The sequence below is a fragment of the Lissotriton helveticus genome, chromosome 1_1 (genome assembly GCF_964261635.1).
Source record: "Lissotriton helveticus chromosome 1_1, aLisHel1.1, whole genome shotgun sequence".
Classification (NCBI taxonomy): Eukaryota; Metazoa; Chordata; class Amphibia; order Caudata; family Salamandridae; genus Lissotriton; species Lissotriton helveticus.
The window spans coordinates 1,772,027,667-1,772,048,199 of record NC_136057.1 but is presented as its reverse complement, the minus strand read 5'-3'; the positions used below and the strand labels follow the sequence as shown (position 1 = coordinate 1,772,048,199).

The window sequence follows — 20,533 nt, the reverse complement described above, 5'->3', positions numbered from 1 at the left end:
ATACCATTATCATAATTTAGGGAACAGGGGAGGCATGTTTTCTTAATACAACGCTATCTCCTGTAATATGAACAATACGGATGGTTCACCATTAATGTATTCTGTGCATCTATAGCTTACTGTTTGTAGTTGTTGATTCTGAGATTGGGCCTGCCACCTCGCTGGTATGCCATAGGAATTTACAGATCTGATACCCAGGTTTGTGGCCCAATCTTTTCAAATGTCAGTGTTTCTTCACTGTTGATTGCAGAAGAAGGGATTCCCTAACTGCCCATGCCCTCTTCACTCTGTCTCCGGTACATGCATTTCTGAGTGTGGTACTAGAATGACGTTCTCAGATTCTCCTCTTACATAAATATCATGTCCTATATATTGTCAACAAAAATATCACCTTACGGGAGTAAACAGGGCCGGCTTTAGCCCGGGTGGTGCCCGGTGCAGCAGTCACTTTTGGCGGCCCCACACCTCAGGACCGCCACCTCGGATTCTCTCACTACCACCTGCAAGATGGCCCCTTGGCTCTCTCCAGTTATAAGATATTGCTAAACTCAGCGTTCCCCCTTGATGTCACAGCGCCCCCTCCACAGGTCAGTACCCATTGCGGCCGCACCAGTCGCACTGCCCTAAAGCCGGCCCTGGGAGTAAATCATAAAAAAACAACACCAAAGGTACAATTATTTTGTAACCTATATTTAGGACCCTATATACCTGTCAGGTGATATTCTGATATAGGGACATATTTCTGTTTTCACGCTGTGACGTTTTGGATGGCAGGCTAGTCAGACTAATAACAATGATTCAGTCTTAAAGACTGTCTTGAAAGTGCAAGAAGGAGATAAGAAGTTTCTCAGTATGCGTATTTTCTAAAGAGTGCCTCAAAACCACTTGGTCCCAGTAAAGCCCAAATTGTGCCTAGGTACCCCTGGACTGACATAAAGGAAAGACCTGTAAAAGTGGCAGAATTTGGACAAAGTGCTTTTATCCTTTTCCTAATATTGAGACATGGACAAATGACTGTCTTGTGGTAGTGGCCCCCTTTCTGGATGTTGTCATGATTGCATTTACGTGTGTCTTGAGTCACAGACTTCTCAGCAGCCCAGGTATAGCTGAAGGAATTGTACCTCTATAGGGAAAGCTCACATGACGCAATGTCCTGCAAATGCCAGGAGGGCAGCGAGTGCTACAGGATGGAAGTCTGCACTCAACGAGGGCAAAAGGCGTGGTCAGAGGACCTATAATACTGGTTGGGTCAGGAGACAGTTGAATGCACATAGTGGTTCTTTATTTAAACTAGGAAGGGCAGTGGGCAGGGGCACGTGCCCCAAGTACCTTTGGTTTTCAGTGCTCAGCGAGTGCTAACAAACAAAAGATTTATAATGAGACCTGCAGTTAGGCTTATCCTGGTTTGCAGACCCAAGGGCACAGGTGTGGACTATCGAACACAGGATTTTAGGCCCTGCAACGCGGAGCTCTACCATACTTCACATCTTTCACTCAGCCTACACGGGCACATGGCTTGGACCAGTCTCTCTTTGAGCTAAAGATTCCAAGAACCTTCACGTATACGGACCTCATGCACCACCAAGCCCGCCCAGCACTGTACATGGTGCTTCAGAGGGTGCTGCCTTATTATCTGCAGTTCTATCTCCACCGCTCTTGGCCGGGTCTCACACACATGTTGTACAGTCCCTCATGATCGGTGAGGTGGGCAGCTCGTGCTTGTGCGTGCAGCGTTCCAGCGAACTGGAGCTGCGCAGCTGAATCATACAGCGCTCTGATGGCTTGTCCTTCTGCCAGATCCCCCAGCAGCACAGAACCCTCAGAAACTCCTTCCTCATTTCCTTGCTCCTCAGGGTGTAAATGATGGGGTTCATAGCAGAGTTCAAAGTTGCCACAGCAAAGAAGTAGTCTGCTTTGTAGAGGATGGGGCATGACTTCACGGCACAGGATACGTCCATGAGTAAGATGGTGAAGGCGGGCAACCAACAAATGATGAACACCCCTAAAACAATGGTTACAGTCTTCAAAAGGGCTAGGGTATGCGGCGCTGCAATCTCCGCATGGCTTGACTTGACGATGAAGTAAATTCGCACATAGAATATAACAATAGACAATAGGATGATGCTGAAGACAGTGACCACAAACAAAATATACTTCTTTGAGTACAGAGGGAAAACGGTGGAGCAGAGTGGAAGGTGGTTGATGCAGTTCCACCCAAGGATTGGAAGCCCTCCGATCACCATGGATATCACCCAGCAGGCCCCGATGAGCATGATCATCCGGCAGTTCTTGTCCCGACTGTAAACCTTCACCTTTGTGATGGCCACATGCCTCTCAATAGCGATGGCCAACAAGCTGAAAACTGAAGCAGCCAGAGTGGTGAATGCCGTGCCCTCCCTAATGAACCACTGGACCGGAGTCAGCTCATAAGTGATTTCCCCGGACAACAAAATGTTTGCTATGAATGCAGCTCCAGCCAGAAGGTCCGAGAAGGCTAAATTCCCGATGAAGAAGAACATGGCTGAGTGAAACTTCTTGTTCCTCCACACTGATGCCAATACCAGAAGATTCTCCAAGATGATGAAACAACACACAATGATGACCACAATGGAAATGGCCTGGCGAGAGGAGCTGGGTTTCCTCAACCCCTCCTTAGTGTAGTTGTAATGTTCAGCGATCTTGTTAATATTCAAGTATTCTGAATAGATACTTCCCATCTCGGTGCTGTACAGTATGGGGGACGATGATTCCAGAGTCCCACCAAAGCAAGCCAAGTAGAGGTCAGTTCTTGGCCACGTCGAGGTGGCATTTGCTGATGGCCAATCTTGCTGACCAGTCATTTAAAGTCTTGAGCCTGGAGAATGGACCTGTAAGAGAAACAGAATAAAAGATTAATTAAAAACCAAACTATGAGTGCAGAGCTTCACCCACTGCAAAACTTACACAACTTCAAGATATTTGCCCTGAAAAGAGAGAGGTCACCAAACCAGAGAGAGAAGAATGTTAGCATGTAACACACATGACGGTGGTCGCCAACCAGCTAGTAAACATATTGACTATTTGGCTTAGTGACCAAGTGGAATCATGTGACAAGCAGTGGAAGGAAGAGGAATGAGAAAAATAAGTCACAGATACTACTTCCTGACAAGTGGTTGTACAGTCCTGTTGTAAGGAATCTCCTATACAAAAAGCCCACACACTTCCTCTTTCGTTTCATACCTATCCTGAACATGCCTATCCATCTTCATGTTTGTCCACCATAGATTGTTTTTAATTATATGACATCCTCAGCTGTAGATACTTTTAAATGTCATCATTAGAGCAGTGATGTTCCCTAAGGTCGTTGGCCTGGATTATTGAGTAGAAAATATGGTGGTCCCTTAATATCATAGCCACAATGTATGAAGAAAGAAATATCGATAGGTAAGTACATATAGATGTTCTATACCTAACTCCACATCTACATACCTCGAAGATATGTATACCTTGCTGATAAGTAGATGTGGAGGTAAGAATAGTAATTCTATACGTCCCTATGTGCACTTACTCTTTGATGTTTTGCCCTTGCTATTTTGGCTATGATATTAAGGTTCCACAATATTTCCTTCACGATATTCCATAATAAAACCTCCCTAAACTACTTCCTTATACTTGGTTGCTAACAGTGATACAAAAAGTGGCACTACCAATTGCTGGAGAACATATGCGCCATTTTGACACATCAATAATGACAACTAGGGGGACAGCCTGAGCAACTTAGCGCGACATGCATCAGCAGGTTGCCACTGACTTTAGAGGTAAATATGCCTAGCCATGATGAAAAAAAGGTCCCAGGGAAAGCTTGATGAGAAACGTGTTTTGGGGAATATTTCCTTTAAGAGATTAGCAAGCTTTATAATGCGTGCCAAGCCACGTGCCAAACAACCAGAACTAAAGGTGTGAAACGTGACCCAAACTCCAGTATTCTAACACCTCACATGCCAAGATGCGACACCACGCAGGTGAGATTGAGACTTATTATGAGCATTTTATTACACAATTACCCACGGCTGTAACACACTTAAAAAGAACAAGAACAGGAAAGATACCAAAAATAAGAAATAGAATATATCAACGATTTTAAGAAATCAAAGAAAATGGATGGAGAATATGCAGCTGTAAGAAAATTGTAAGGTATGTGCATATACACATTGCAAGATCACATTACACATTCTTTGTAGAAACGTTAATTCTAGAGATAGTAGTCACCTTTCAAAATGACTATCTCAAAAACTATGGGGCGATTGACATTTTGTGGTAGCTTAAACTTTTATATAGCTATGCATGTCTCTTCACATATGCCTCAGGGAGAAGGTTCATTGACGACCATCTGGAATCTGCTCAGCCCCTCGTACTGCAGTGTGCTAATTTTCCCTGTGTTCATGTTATGTGTTGTGGCATGCGGTCTTTGTGTAGAGTGAGTGGCAGTCCATGTACTTTATGAATGTATGGTGTCCCATAAGGATAGAGGGACCATATAACAAGATGGCGGATAACCTTCCAGCTGTCCTGCATGTGTGACTGCCAATATATAGCTTTCCCCCACAAGCCCTACTAGATGGATAGCATTGCTGTCAACTAGCCTCAGGCCTAGAGTTTGAATTATCACTTTTACCTGTTTTCAGCCAATAGTACCAAGCATTCTGATTCCTGCAGTTTTCACCTTTCCAATTATAAGTAGTTTTTTTTTTCTCCTAGCAGGCTTAGTCCTGCAGGGCAGAAGGCCAGCACTGGCCACAAGTAAGCTCCATGAGCTGGGTCTAATTAACAGTTATGTTCGGCAAACAGAAAAGTTGGCTTCACCACGTTTAAGTCGCCTAATTGGAAATATTGACCCATCTCCCGCAGTGACTGCCTTGAACTATGGGAAACAAATGTAACAATTGCAAATTTATAAAGTGAGATAAATTTAGTTCTGGTCACCTGAGAAGCTACCTCTCAAAGGTTCCACCAATGTCCATAGAATGATAATGTGATGAATTACAAAAGTTTCAGAAGTACTGCAGCAGGGTTGCATGACGTCACACAATAGCAGATGCTTCTGCCTAAAAGAGCCTGTTTTTTATCCCTTTCCACTGGTCCCGTGTCATGAGGGGGCTCGTGCAGTGATGGGGTTGCAAACAACAATGGGAAGTATGTTGGGTAATTGTTGTTTTCCCATTACAAGCATTGATCTACAGGTCTCAGCCCCCCTTGTGCCATAGGCTGAGAAAATTCAACTGTGGGGCCAACTGACAGCTAGCTATGAACCTCTGATTTGACAGTCTTCAGACATGGTTTGGGTCAATTCCCGCTTTGTTTACAAGGTTCAAATGAGCCAACTAATGCATTTCGTACGTAGCCCATTGGCACTACAAAATGCAAGTCAACTCATGCTTTGTTTACGTAAGCTAGCAGCACAGTAACCACAAGTACTAACTCATGCTTTCTTTACATAACCCTTTAGTGTTAACACCATGTGAGTCAACTCCAGTTTTGTTTACATAAGCCATCGGCACAGAGCTCATCAGCATACACCTTACAAGTCATCGTATTCTTTGATCACGTAGCTCACTGACGGAAAAGGTATGATTCAATTCGTGCTTTGTTTACATACATGATATGTGAGTCAACTTACGGTTTCTTTACGTATCTTAGAATATAGATTCTGCAAAATGTAACTAATGCTTTCCTTACATAGGTTACTTGCCTATGAGCCATACAACTCATGCTTTGTTTACATAGCCCACTCGCATTGACACCATACAATTTGTGCTTTGTTTACATGGCGTAGAAGCATAAACTTCATGGGAGTCAACTCATGCTTTATCTACGTAGGTCACCAGAACCTGCCAACAGAAAAGGAATGATGGTAATTTAACCCCTTCCATGCTGATGACGAGCTCAGCTCGTCATCAGCGTTACCTGCCGTGTGCTGATGACGAGCTGAGCTCGTCATGAATCGCGGTAATTTGAAAAATGCCGCATACAGCGGGAAAAACGGCCGCACGCATGCGGTTAAAGGAGCAGAGCACTGCGATATTAGAGTGATCCAGATATTTTATTTTACTCTTGCTCTGATGTCAGAACTTATTAAAGCATACCAAGATATCTGTTACACTGTCAATCTAAATAAATGCGTGAAAAAATTACAGCACAACTTACGCTGCGTCAATTGACGACATGCTCATAGAATGTATGCAAGAAAGGAGAGGGGTACCCCCGACTAGAGTTCCTAATTTCGGGATATGTGACCGTGTGTCAATACAATAATTAGGAACAAGATAAAAGGGCGGATAATTACTGACAAGAGAGAAGGAACACTAAATCATCAAAAAAGTGTGCGGTGCAGTTAAGTTTCATATATTTTTATTAGACAATCATATATCAAAAAGAGGAAAGGAGGGAGGAACCAATATCTTTTATACATTCATTATGGTTTGGTCTTCGTCATATTTGTATGTTCTACAACAGCATGAAGTTATACATATTTGTTTCTATAGACAGCTTGTTTGAGATTTACATTTGTAGTGCTGTATAGAAGATTACATTAAAATACATGGCTAAAGATTTGAGTGTTACTACGCGCGTTTCGGCTATTTAGCCTTCATCAGGAAGCCATGATGAATAGTTCTGAAGTACCCGGAACTTATTGATGTAACGTCCTGCAGTATTGGCACGGAAGAATTAGGTGGACACTGTTCGGTTGCCAGTTGAGGAAGGTAAAGTTCTATCTGTAGGTATGGTGGGTCCTCCGTTTGGAGCGATCACTGGATGTTTGGTACTGCAGGATAAAGTGGCGGTAATGGCACTAATAAGTCGTACCTTGTGTGGATCACTGGTATATTAGCTGATAACCGGTCCTTTCTGCTTACATAAGGTAGCAGGTGGAGCAAGGCTCTCGTGTTGTAGGTCTGTATGGGCGGTCCGGTGCGCTTCCCACTGGTGGGTATATATTATTCTGCGAGCCGACCTTCATGCTGTTGTAGAACATACAAATATGACGGAGACCAAACCATAATGAATGTATAAAAGATATTGGTTCCTCCCTCCTTTCCTCTTTTTGATATATGATTGTCTAATAAAAATATATGAAACTTAACTGCACCGCACACTTTTTTGATGATTTAGTGTTCCTTCTATCTTGTTCCTAATTATTGTATTGACACACGGACATGCTCATAGAAACCATGGGGCACATTTACAAGAACTGACCCATCTCTGCATATTAGCGTCACGCAAAAAAAACCTTGCGTCACCAAGGATGCATCGCATTTACGATGCGGCGCACCGTGGCGCAAGAATTGACAGATGTGTCAAGCATCTGTTGGTGTAAAGGTAACGCATTGCTGGAGTTGTGTCGCATGTGCGACGCAACTCCAGCAAGGCTCAGGAATGCCTATTCCTATTATCCTGCGTCACTCCTTACGTCTGCTTCAAGCAGGCATAAGGTTTTGATGCAGTGGCGCCGTATAAGTGACGCAGTGTAATCTTGTAGACTTCACTGCGTCACTATTACGAAGCTTTCTTGCGTCGAAACGCCCACCCTGCATACAGTATACCTGACGCAGGTATAATGTGAAGCAGGGCTTTACAACGTGACACATCTCCCTAGAAGAGTCACGTTGTAAATGTGTTGCAACATGGTGCATTGTTTACGACGACGCTGCGTCACAAAAGTGACGCAACAGCATTGTAAAAATGAAGCAAGGGGCTTGTAAATCTACCCCATATGTGGGGCACAAGTAATTACAGAGAGCACAGAGGTTCTCCATGAGAGGTCTAATTTTATAACGAGAAACCCAGGAGTGGTGGCCTCAAAAAGTCCATCACTTCTCACACGGCTATTGTGGGACACGGAAAATGGACAACTGCCACTTCCTGACTTCTGTTTTGAATTAGATGGGATCGCGTTTTTAGCCTTTTGCTTAATCATCCTCTCCCCTCCTACTCCACCTCCTCCGATCTTCTTGTCCTTCAGGCCAAACTGAGAAAATGTATATTACACTACTTATCATAAGAACAATGACCTTAACTAACAGTCATACTACACGGAGGTCTGAAATAAGCAGTAGTGTTATAATCTGGAAGATTCATGGGACTTGTCCCTTGGTAGTGAGGTCAAGACTAATGTGCATATGGTTGCCCCCTTCGGCAAAATGTAATCTATTGCTACCCAGAAAAAGCCCCGGTGGTAAAAAAGCATCGACTCTAACATTTCTGTCCTTCACTTTTCTTCTTCTTAGTGGTTTGCCTTGCAAGGATTGCAGCCCTTAGTGAGACTCAAGCTCGATGCCCCTATTGGCAAAAGCCACGCCTCACGAGTGATACCCATAAGGAGGCTGAAATATGTCCGGGGCATGCTCCTTTGACAAGGTCAAATTTGAATTGCATATGGGTGGTCTTCTTCAATGCAAGAGATGAGCAAAATACCAATGGAATGAAATGTGACCCTCCAGACAAGGGTTATTGAAAATAGTGTTTAAACAGTTTCAACTACCCCTCTTCTTTTGTTTTATCGGCTACTCGAATGATGATTTGAAATTGGTAAATGCAGATATTTTATCACCTGTGGGCTGCTTACCATTTATGTGAAATTCTTTTACATTGTATTTGTTTCTTTGCTCATTATTTGGAAGGCACCAGCAGCTCTCATGCTCTAGTTGTATAAAACATACTGCAGTGAGACAGAGAGCTTTGCTGCAACACATCCAGATGCAGACCACATGATCAAGTGATTCAGAGGAGGTGTGGCTTGGACACTTCCAACCTGACAAATAATCCAGATATATGACCCTGGGAAGAGAAAGGTTTTCAGTGGGTCTACATCTCGGTTATGTGGCATAGCGAAAGGTGTATTTGGTGAGGAGGTTAGCTGTCTTTTATGAATATATTTTAGATTGTCCTTTACTTCATCGGTACTTGACATTTATCGTTTTGACATTTAGGTCTGTATTGATTCATTTTTTTCTAATCTTATTGGGATTTATAAATATTAATTTGGCCGTTGGTGATAAAAAGAAGTTACAACTAGTATATTTCCCTGTTAATTTAACTGATAAATGTGCGCTCACGCTTCAAAAATCCGGCAGTGGTTTCGTGCACTAAGACGCCACCTATAATAAAAGAAAATGCACACACTTGAAAACGTTGTCATTGAAGTACAAGCACACACGCATATCTACAGCTGTAAACTATCAACACTATCTCCCTGATCTTCTAATATGCTAATTTACCGGCGTGGCAGACGTGGTCGACAGCATGACGGCGCCTAAACCGATAACATTTCTGTTTTTCTCCCATTTTAAAAACAAGCACTTGCAATGCAATAGGTCTTGGATTAATTAAGTTTGAGCTATTAGCATTGCTAAATATTGCAACACCAATTGCAACAAAAGTCTATAAATTGTAGGCCAGAAAAATGTGTATTTATTTTTGTAGCAATGGTGGCATGCTGCGCTTTAGATGAATATGTTTAAAAGTAAAGTGCGCCATACTGCGATTGCTACAATAGTTATTTGTGGATGCGTTAACAATTGATGTGTGCACTGATGGCTGGTGGTGTGTGTGCCTGTAGAAATTGTGCACTGATGGCTGGTGGTGTGTGTGACTGTTGTTGAAAGTGTGCATTGCCGGCTGGTGGTGTGTGCCTGGTGAAAGCATGCACTGACGGCTGGTGGTGTGTGTGCCTGGTGGAAGAGTGCACTGCCGGCTGGTGGAGTGTGTGCCTGGTGGAAGCATGCACTGACGGCTGGTGGTGTGCGTGCCTGGTGAAAGCGTGCACTGATGGCTGGTGGTGTGTGCCTGGTGTAAGCGTGCACTGACGGCTGGTGGTGTGCGTGTGCCTGGTGAAAGCGTGCACTGACGGCTGGTGGTGTGTGTGTGCCTGGTGGAAGCGTGCACTGATGGCTGGTGGTGTGTGAGTGCCTATTGGTAGCGTGCACTGACGGCTGGTGGTGTTTGTGCCCGGTGAAAGCGTGCACTGTCGGCTGGTGGTGTTTGTGCCAGGTGAAAGTGTGCACTGACGGTGTGGTTGTGTGTGTGGTTGTGTGTGTCGTTGTATGTGTGGTTGTGTGTGTGTGTGGTTGTGTGAGATTGTGTGTGTGTGATTGTGTGTGGTTGTGTGTGAGGATGTATGTGTGGCTGTGTGTGTTGTGTGTGTGGTTGTATGTGTGTGTTGTGTGTGTGTGGTTGTGTGTGTGGTTGTGTGTATGTGTGTGGTTGTGTTTGTGTGTGTGGTTGTGTGTGGTTGTGCGTGTGGTTGTGTGTGTTGTGTTTGTGGTTGTGTGTGTGGTTGTGTGTGGTTGTGTGTGTGCTCGTGGTTGTGTATGTGTGGTTGGGTGTGGTTGTGTGTGTGTGTGTGTGGTTCGTGTGTGTGTGGTTGTGTGTGTGTGTGTGGTTGTGTGTGGCGGTTGTGTTGAGGTTGTGTGGTGATTGTGTGGTGGTTGTGTGTGTGGTTGTGTGTGTGTGATTGTGTGTGTGTGATTGTGTGTGTGGTTGTGTGTGTGGTTGACCACTTAATCACACTTGCGCAGTACTTGCTGCCCATGTCATCCATAACGTCACGGGCCCCCATTCCAATACCAGTAATTTCAAGATGACAACACAGGCCACCAAAAAACGCAAACCAAAATGTCCACAGTCTTACCCGGATAACCAACAATTCATGCATATCGCGGAAAAGCTATTACCAGTAAGCGTTGCATAGCATGATGTTATCTGAGTGGACGATGCAGAACTGGTGGCGGGAAAGGGGGTAACGATCTACGCATCCCTACCGACTCTGTTACTGACACCTTCAAAGCAATGAGCATTTGTGGACAACCTTGAATTGTTATTGAGAACGTTCGCGTTCTCCTTTGAAATGGCCAGCGACATTCTTTTGCATTATTTGCCCTCTGTAAATCCAAATGTTCATACCTGTAGACTAATATGTTGCTACTGGCCACGGTAACAACATTTCTAAGCAACCAACCAATATGGCAGCCTCTAACAGCACCCCAAGTCTCTCTGCAATGCCTCCCATCCCGAGCATCGCTTTCTCAGAGCCCACCAGCTGGACTTGGAGCAGACCGAAGGCCCCCATTTAATCCGAACTCTTGGGATGGGAGGGGGAGGGGCATCATTTACCATTAAACCACACAATCCACCCTCTCCCACAGCACCCCCCTCTTCCAGGCATTGCACCGCAGTGTTTCCTTTCAGCCGCCAATGATGCCCTGCACACCCCAAAACCACAAACCGTCCACAAACCACCAGGCCAGCAACTCTCCATGTCTGGTGAGCTGCAGCAGCTCCCTGACTCCCTCAGAACCCCCGCCGCCCAATGGGTGCAACCTCCGACAACTATGCGTTCCCTCTCCTCATTGCCCGGCCCCCTGCCCACCGGACAGCGGCACTCACGGCAGCCAAAACCTCACTTGCCACCCCACCAAACCTGTCACAGCTAGCAAACCAAAACCCCGGCAGCTATGTCCACATACAGAACCAACATCACAAAAGCGTCATACCTGCCCCCTATCGTTCTGTGGAAGCGAAGGCACTCTGAGCGATCCTCTACCCCTCTGTCGCCCAACTGCTCCCGGAGCCCGTCCATGTTCCTCCGAGAGCCGTGCCACCGTAGCCCTGCCTTAGTATGCCATACTGCGCCCGTGGTGTATGCCCCACCCACTCCTATACCATTTTCTGTGTCCATCGACATCAAATTACTCTGCACATGTCCCGTTCCTCCTATTGATCCTTTGAACAGCCACAGAGAAAGGACATGTGCTGACCCCACGCAAAATTCCCCCTCTCCCCGTCGGCAGCCCCACATCTCCCCAACCTCTCCTTCCTCCATTTACCCCACTTCAGCCCACCCCATGCCCCCTCCCCCCACCTCACCTCACACTCTGTAGCCGCCACACCAGGTTTATAGCCGCCGCACCAGGTTCAGGCACCATGGAGTGGACCATCTAGTTTTCTGGCGGGCCCCCGTGAGGCTTGGAGAGTGACCTTGTCGGCCGTGGGACTGCCTCTACCAAGCCGGTAAGCCTTTTTTGCTGAGTCCTGCCCGCCAGCAAAGTAGAACACACATACCTGCTGAGGGGTCCCGGCTTTGCAAGGAACACAACAGGCGCATTCCTTGCAATCTACGTCTGCCGTGCCCCAGCTGGGCTGCCGGGGACGGAAGTCGGATTGTCCCCCTGGATGTGCCGCAAAACTGATATCCTCCCTCCTCCTCCAGTCGATGTGCAGAAGATGGAAAGAGGCAGCAGAGAACACTGTGTGACCCGGGAAGCGGCGGTGTGAGTGCGGACTACTGGCCAAGAGTATGGACTGTGGTGGGGGCCCCCGTCGGAGGTGGGTCCTGCCAGGCACGAACGGCTCCCTTAACTGCAATTTCCATCGCACACTGGGGAGGGAGGAGGAAGGCGATCGCGAAACTGAAAGCGATCGGAAAACAAATCCGCGAGTGGTGCGCGCCATATGCTTTCAATTATCGCGCCCGTGTCTGGGCACGATAATTGAAACCATGTGGCAGGAAATACGCATAATAGACACCAATAGGCCAGGGGCACAGCTATGCGCCCGCCTCTGGCCTATAGGTGTCTATTTTACAAAACAACAAGCAGGGAAAGGCCAATAGCAGGCCGCAAATGGAAAATCACATGCACGAGCGTGTGCATTTTCCAGGTCCATTTTCAAAGCCTGGACAAAAGGGCTTTCGCTGCGCGGACAATGCTGCGCAGTGTATCGCTAGGCGCGAGACCTAATGAATAGAGACAGGAACATGGACAATTCGTATTCCGTGTGTAAATGTAAAAATATTAGTCTTATTTGTATTTCTCTGTGTAAAAATGTAAATACTCACAAAGTCTGTTTGTGCCTTAACAATCAGGTAGAATGTCTTAGTCTTACATATGATCACAGGAAGTGGCGATTTTCTATAATAGTGGTTTTAAAAATGTTGACTTTGGTGAACCCCTACTTAATCATAACTGAAATCTCGGGACCCCCCCACTTAATCAGTATTGGATTGCGGGGCCTAAGCAATTTCGATTGTCTGCACCGCAAAATAATGGAAAAACATTCAAGCATTCGTCAAACAAATACACCAATAATGAAATATTTGATCTAGTTGACAAAAACATTTTTAAAAATTAAAATATAAATTTGAATGAGAATGTTGGAGCTTTTCTAAATTCAATTGGGGTCACCCATCCTCCATATTATATTCTGTTTGATGCACTTGCACTGCTCCCACAATTCAATCTCAGGATATCAACTTAATTTTTAGCCTCCAACCAGGGCTGGAATGGCAACCTTGGCAATATTCTTGCACCAGCCCCTGAGGATGCACTGCCTGGCCCTGGGAGGCGGGAAACGCTTGCTTGCTGCTTTTGTTACTGAGGGTCGATATTGCAGCACCGCTGCAAAAACGGCCCCCAGCGCTGCAAAATCAGCCCCAGCGCTGCAAAACCGGCACCCACCCTTCCAGCATCCCAGGGAAATGCCCAAAGCCTGTCCAAACAGTCCGGCCCTGCCTACAACCTTAAATTCATTCATGTCTATAGAACTGGTTAAATTTTTCAATTTTCAATGTTGCTTATTTACATATATATACTTTATTGTTACTCAGACCCCCTGAGTAGGCGTTGAGGACCCTCAGGGGTCCCCGGAACACAGGTAAATAACCTCTATTCTACAGCAGCATAAAGTGGTGTCTGCATGTTCCAATTTCTTTTGATTGCCACAACATTTAGAATTTTGGCTGATAAGCGAGAACGCCGCAGACATGTCATAGAAGCGCTTGAATGCATAATTAAATGACAAACATAGCCGTGATTTGTAAACCTACGAGAGCATTAGATGGAGCTACTATTCTTACAAGAAAGCAATGAATGACAGGGTGAGGCTGGCGGAACAGGCGGCTACTTCTTACAGGAGAAGAGATTTCAAAGGGTTTAACAGAAGAGTGAATAGCAATTAGTAGGAGACAGAGCTTGCCAATCACGCGGGAAGGAAGGCAATAACATGGGTAGAAAGGTAATTAAAGGCCACACACTATGGAAAATCAGAGCTCTGCCATGGAGAGAGCGCCTCTGTCAATAATGTATGGCTGGTGGGAATTGATGCAGCACACCACGTGTACGCATCTAACAGTCAGAATAGTGCCTGCTCTCCTAAAAGTACCCTTGTCATCCAATGTGGTAGCAATCCATGATGTGTCTAGGGTGACAGCCTGGCATGGAAGCAAATTCTGGACAGTGCGTATAAAAATTAAAGACAAAGGGTAACTTTTATGGACACATTGGCGGAAAGAGCGCAATCTCACATTAAGTAAGTAAATTGACGCCTAACACGAGTACAATTAAAAAAACGGTTTAAGTTATTTGGTCTGAATAATACATTAACAGTATTGAACATATTTGTAAGTAACTGGACTTATTTAAAGATTTAAAAACTAGCAAACATACAGACTAATCAAGATATGGCCACTGATATAAGAAGCAGTTTTTAAAGGAGTCTTCCTCTTTACTACAAAAAACTGGGATCCATTATCACCTCTATATTGTAGACACCCAACTTTACCTCAAGGTGTCCTCCGAGCATGACACCACTCCCAGGCATCCCCCTCAACTCTATTCAAGAATCAATGACATCTCACCACCTAAAACGAAATCCTTCAAAAACTGATTTACTTCTTATCTCAAACTCAAGGTCCCCAACTCCTGTACAATCTTGGATGGATAATCTGAACATTCTTAACTGCATACCTACCTTAGGTGACAGTACTAAATTCATAGGAGTCATCCTGGACAAGAGACTTAACCTCCAGTCCCAAATAAACACCATGGCCGCCAAAATGCATGCTCCCAACTACGCATTCTCAGAGGTAACCTACATTTCGTACTCTCCTGATATGAATATTTGTATTCCTTCCTCGCAGGCCCCAAGATCTACTGTTCTCCTTCAAAATCCATCCTTCATTCAGCGGCGCTTTTCCTCCACGGGATCAAAAGAAACTACCATATCATGCCTATGCTGATAACTCTTTGCTAGCTTCCTGTTGAAGTCAGAAAGAATGCTTGTATTACCCATAAAGCCATTCATACTTCCACCCCTTGCTATGGGGCTAAAAAAGTCAAAATTTCAGGTGGATCCTGAACAGACCAATGGTTGACAAGTGCTGGCTGGAAGCAGTGGCATAACATCCAATAATCCCCCCCTACCCGCAGAGGGAACCCTGAGTCTCCCATTTCACAGACATTTCCATTGTTGTTTGGTGGAATGGCGCCCTTCTGAGGGGTCTGGGTCCAGTGAAAGGTTGGTGCCCCCCTAAGCACTACAGTAACTGCGGTGGAGCGTTTTATGCCCCTAGCTGAAATGATTGTTTAAGTATTATATGCATCCTATATAGCATACTTCTGCTTTCCCAGATCGAAAGCAACAGTAAAATAGGAAACTTACAGTCTAGCTACTTTCCATTGATGTGTGTGTATCAAAAGTGACAGATTTTAAACATGAACTTAGAAACATTCCCGCGCCCCTACCATAACAAATAAAATGCCACTAGTGAACAAGTCAGTTGTTATGGGTAGCCCATTTGTGCACTAGAATTTTACAGATTGAGCAACATTATATTCTTTCAAATCAAACGCCATAGATTTTTGTCCAGCGCACTTCCTGAACTTACACATAGCGCTTACTACCCCTGATGTGGTATTGAAGTGCTTTAAGCGGCGCAGCACACTACTTCGGAAACCTAAGGTTTGTGGTTAGTCCAGTCTTATTGATTACTGTTGGCTAATGGGATTGTTTTTGTGTGCCAGATCAAACCATTTCATGCATTACTCAAGTTTATGTGGTGGATTAAATAATTAGGAGTTAGTTGTGATCATTAGTGGAATAGGGAGATTTTGGAGTTCATGTACATAGTTGTTGGGACGAATAGATGAGGTTGAGAAAATTAGGTATTTGGGGGTTGGAGGGCTATGACTTTTAGAGGAAATAGAGGTTGTGTTCTTGTAAATGAGTTGAGGGTAATTAGCAGAAATACAATAGTAAGGATTAAGGCAAACATCCATGTGGCACTAGGTTGTGCTCAGGGAGGAGAGGCATGCAGAGAATGTAAGGGAAGGAGAGGGGGATTAAAAAGAAAAATGGACAGGTGACATTCAATCAAGTAATACTTGTAGAGCGTGGCTTTTCACCCGAGAGGGTATCCAGGCGCTTGCTATAGGTTTTAGTTGAAGGTGTGGTGCGGAGATGGAGGGCGTTCCAGGACTTGTCGGTGAGATGGGAGAAGGAGCGTCCTCTGGAGTAGCAAGGTGTGCAGAGCGGAGATTCATGGGAGGTCGATGGAAATGCAGGCAGTCGTTCATGCAGGCGGGTCCTTGGTCATGTAGAACTTTTTAGGCATGGGTCAAGAGTTTGAAAAGACATCTCTTCCGGACCGGGAGTCAGTGGAGGCCCTTCAGGTGCTGGCCGATGTGGGTTCTCTTGTGCAGGTTGAGGATCAGTATGGTGGCTGCGTTCTGGATCTTCTGGAGTCTTTTCATAAGTTTGGTGGCAGTGCCTGCATAGAGTGCGTTGCCATAGTCCAGTCGGCTGGTGATGAGGGCCTGCATCACCGTCAACTGCTGCTGATGGGGAGCCACTTGAAAACTTTGCGGAGTGTGTGGAAGTAGGCTGGGGAGACAGTGGTGACCTGATGTTTTATGGAGAGTTCGCTGTTGACGATGATGTGGAAGTTTCAGGAGTGATCTCTCGGCGTGGGGTTGGGTCCAAGCTCTGACGTTCACCAGGAATCGTTCAAGTAGGTGGTGTGTCAGAAGATCAGAACTTCAATATTTCTGTGTTGAGTTTCATTCAGAAGTTTTAATTAAAGGTCAATTTTTCCTGCTGGATTTTAGGGATACAACAGATATGTTTGAGATGGCATGCAGTTTGAGGATGCAAGACTGTAGAAAGAAACAAACTTATTTGCTTTTGCAGATTGTGCTACAAGCAGTTTGAGGATGCAACGACTTAAAAAAAAACTTTATTTGCTTGTGCAGATTGTGCTATAACGGGTATTTTTGTAAACAGTAGAAATTAGGTAAACAGTATTTCCACAACTAGGCTAATGCGAGACCACCACTACAGTCAGGTCAGCTGAGCTGCTCATGAGCTGGAAGTGAGAAGTATTAGTTGGGCACATATGTCACGAATTATCAAGGGCTACAGGCTGCACTCAAAGTAAGCTGCAACCTCAAGATCACAGCAATGTGAAACAATGCAAGGGTAAGTAATGTACACATTGAAAAGGGGATTCTACAAATGCTGGAGCGGATGTCTTCAGATGCTCACCCTTAAGATTTGCTCATCACATTCATTACAAAGCAGAGTGAGACCCATTTGGATGCCTCTGGTTTGCATTAGCACAAGATGGAGGACGAGGGCAGGTTCCCAGACAGTGGAAGTGTATTGCCTGCATTCCAGTGGCTGGAGGGAGGAGCAGCAAACACTGACATTAGGAAGACAGTGACAGGGCTCCTTTTACAAATCTATTTCTTTAGCCCGAGTAGATATTATTGGAACACATTTTCCTGAATTCCTATTTTTTAAATAATTTACTACAAAGCATTATCAAACTGGAAGATAAATATGGCAAATTTGTATATGCTCAAACAAGGTCAGCAGTACGAATTATAACCTTGGTTTTGCCATCAGTATATTTTGTAGAGCAGTGACAATTTAAAAACAAGCATTGGAAATGCAATAGGTCTCGCATTAGGAAAGTTTGAGCTATTGGTATTGTAAATGACACTTTTTTTATTTATGTGTTGGTTTTGAAAGTAGCAAAATTAATAGCTTTGTCAGTTACAATGTCAATAGTTTTAACTTTTGCAAATGTGACACCTATAGCATTTGTAATGCAATGTGTGTTGTATTTACGTGACTTAGATGTATTGATATTACAAATAACAATGGCTTTTAACTTTGTAAATAATTAATACTTAAATAAAAGTTATTGTAATTTATAATGGCAATAGCTTAAACGTTTGTAAATAACTTTTGTGAAGATTATGTTCAGTGTATTTTATTGTGACGAAAATCCAAGAACATTGCATTTGCACCTACACACACACAGAGCCACACACATATAGATGTGGTGGTGGTGGATCTGGGGGATATGGTGGTGGTGGATGTGGTGGTGGTGGTGATGGTGGATGTGGTGGTGATGGTGGTGGATGTGGGGGTGGATGTGGGGGTGGTGGAGGTGGTGGATGTGGTGGTGATGTGGTGGATGTGGTGGTGATGTGGTGGATGTGGTGGTGATGTGGTGGATGTGGGGGTGGTGGATGTGGTGGTGGTGGATGCGGTGGTTGTGGATGTGGTGAAAGTGGTGGTGGATGTGGTGGTGGAAGTGATGGTGTTGGGTATGGTGGATGTGGTGGTGGTGGATGCGGTGGTGGATGAGGTGGTGGATGCGGTGGTGGATGCGGTGGTGGATGCGGTGGTGGATGCGGTGGTGGATGTGGTGGCGGTGGATGTGGTGGTGGTGGATGCGGTGGAAGTGGTGGTGGATGTGGTGGTGTTGGATGTGGCGGTGGTGGATGTGGTGGTGGATGTGGCGGTGGATGTCATGGTGGATGTGGAGGTGATGGTGGATGTAGTGGTGGATGTGGTGGTGGTGGTGGATGTGATGGTGGATGTGGTGGATGTGGTGGTGGATGCGGTGGATGTGGTGGTGGATGCGGTGGATGTGGTGGTGGATGCGGTGGATGCGGTGGTGGTTGTAGTGGATGCGGTGGTGGTTGTAGTGGATGTGGTGGTGGATGTAGTGGTGGTGGGTGTGGTGGTGGTGGTGGATGCGGTGGTGGTGGATGCGGTGGATGTCATGTTTTTGTAGGCTCACAGCCAATTGATTAATATATCTACTCGGCAATAACTTCTTTAAATGGGTCTGGCACTCTTTACTCATTAAAGAGACAAATGATTCTTCCCATCACACCGCATTAAATAAAAATTACCAACTGGAAAAATGTGGTATTCTTCAGGATATGAGACACGACCAGAAAGCTTAAAAAAAATACTGGACTCAGGTAAAAAAAAAAAAAAAAAAACTTCAAAGCAGCAGATGTACTTTATCGAAAGTTAATACTAAAAGTTAGTATCTGCTCGGTTCCTGGAACTTATACCCAACTACGGCCTGGAAACGTAAATATAAATAAATATTTCCTAACGGCATAAAAAAAACACTTGCAGAAATAATGCAAATTCATTTTCAGTGGCTGTGCATACAGTAAAACACTGAATTTAAAAGACCGACAATGAAACGTGTATGCCTAATTTAATGCAAGTAGCCAACCGCTACCACACTAACAATTATTACTAACTTGTAGCTGCGATAATGGTTAGACTTTGATAAAGATGCTGGGACTAAGTGCACGAATGTTTGTAAAATAGTACACTTCATCTAGAGCTGCCAACAGCCCACACTGGCACAACTTTGGAAATGCAATAGGTCTCGCATTTGTTGGAGTTGGAGCTATTTACATTGTAAAGGTCAATGTGTTTTACTTATGCCGTAGGTCTGTATTTGTTGGCGCTATTGGCGTTATAAATGGCAATTATTTTTACGTATGTGTTAAGGAGTTAAATGACTGGGACATTGAGAGTAACGTAAAGGCACCGAGGGCAAGAGAGGGCAGATTGTGTGAGGGTGAAACAGGTCCACATCATGACGGAATTGAGGGTTGAATGAAGAAAGAGGTGGCTAATTTAGCAATAAGCCGACAGCCAGCAAGAGCCGATGCAAGAGTTAGCTATGACTGCAGCACCAGGGCACCGGAAGGTTGATGGACAGGTGGGAGGGGCCAGAGCAAATGGCAGGGGGAGATACAACTCACCTGAAAGTTTTGCAGGAGGAGAGGAAGAGATGAACTGAGGGCCTCAAGTAGGGAGGGCAGTGGGAAAGACTCATGGGGAGAGGAGCCTGTTCGCGAGTTCTGGGATAGCAGAAGAGACAGGCTCAGAGAGAGAGGAAGTGTGGCAGACTGAGGTTAAAATGTTTTGGGGGTAGTTGGGGACCGTGTGGGATGATGTGCAGGGGAGGGAGGGGTGCAAAGACATAGGGTATAGACGCTGATAGACACTTAGGAGCAGCAAAGAAGAGATGTATGTTTAGGAGCACACTGTGTGCTGGGAGCAAGACATGACTAGCCTGCATTGAAATACCTGTATTTTCGGGCATTCTCTTGGTCAGGAAGTAAAGGGCTTTGTTAAACGAGGCGCTTTTACTTACTTTCGCTTTTAGTGCAACGAGGGTGGAAAGTGACGGGCAGGAGAGAGGCTGGGGAGCGGAACTATTGGGGCGAGAAGTTGAAAAATGTGATTCACTTTGTGACAGCAGGGGCACCCCTCTCCACTGCCACGGCATTAATCAAGGCACTTTGGTGACACCCCGGGTGGCTAATAAGGCAACTGGGAAAGTGCTGCGAAATCCAAAAGCAAGCGCACAGAGTGGTCCCGACTGTACCCGTGC

General features: G+C 45.1%; 1 protein-coding gene across 2 annotated transcripts in view; it reads right to left on the bottom strand.

Moving 5' to 3' along the window:
* Positions 1–1,242: 1,242 nt before the first annotated feature.
* The window catches only part of LOC144752182 (sphingosine 1-phosphate receptor 2-like), a 245,762-nt gene continuing 226,471 nt past the window's right edge, over positions 1,243–20,533 (bottom strand). For both annotated transcript variants that reach the window (XM_078640122.1, XM_078640131.1), the window contains one exon: positions 1,243–2,867. In XM_078640122.1, the coding sequence (XP_078496248.1) occupies positions 1,668–2,840 (1,173 nt within the window). In that variant the 5' untranslated portion in view covers positions 2,841–2,867 and the 3' untranslated portion in view covers positions 1,243–1,667. The remainder of the gene's footprint in view (positions 2,868–20,533) is intronic.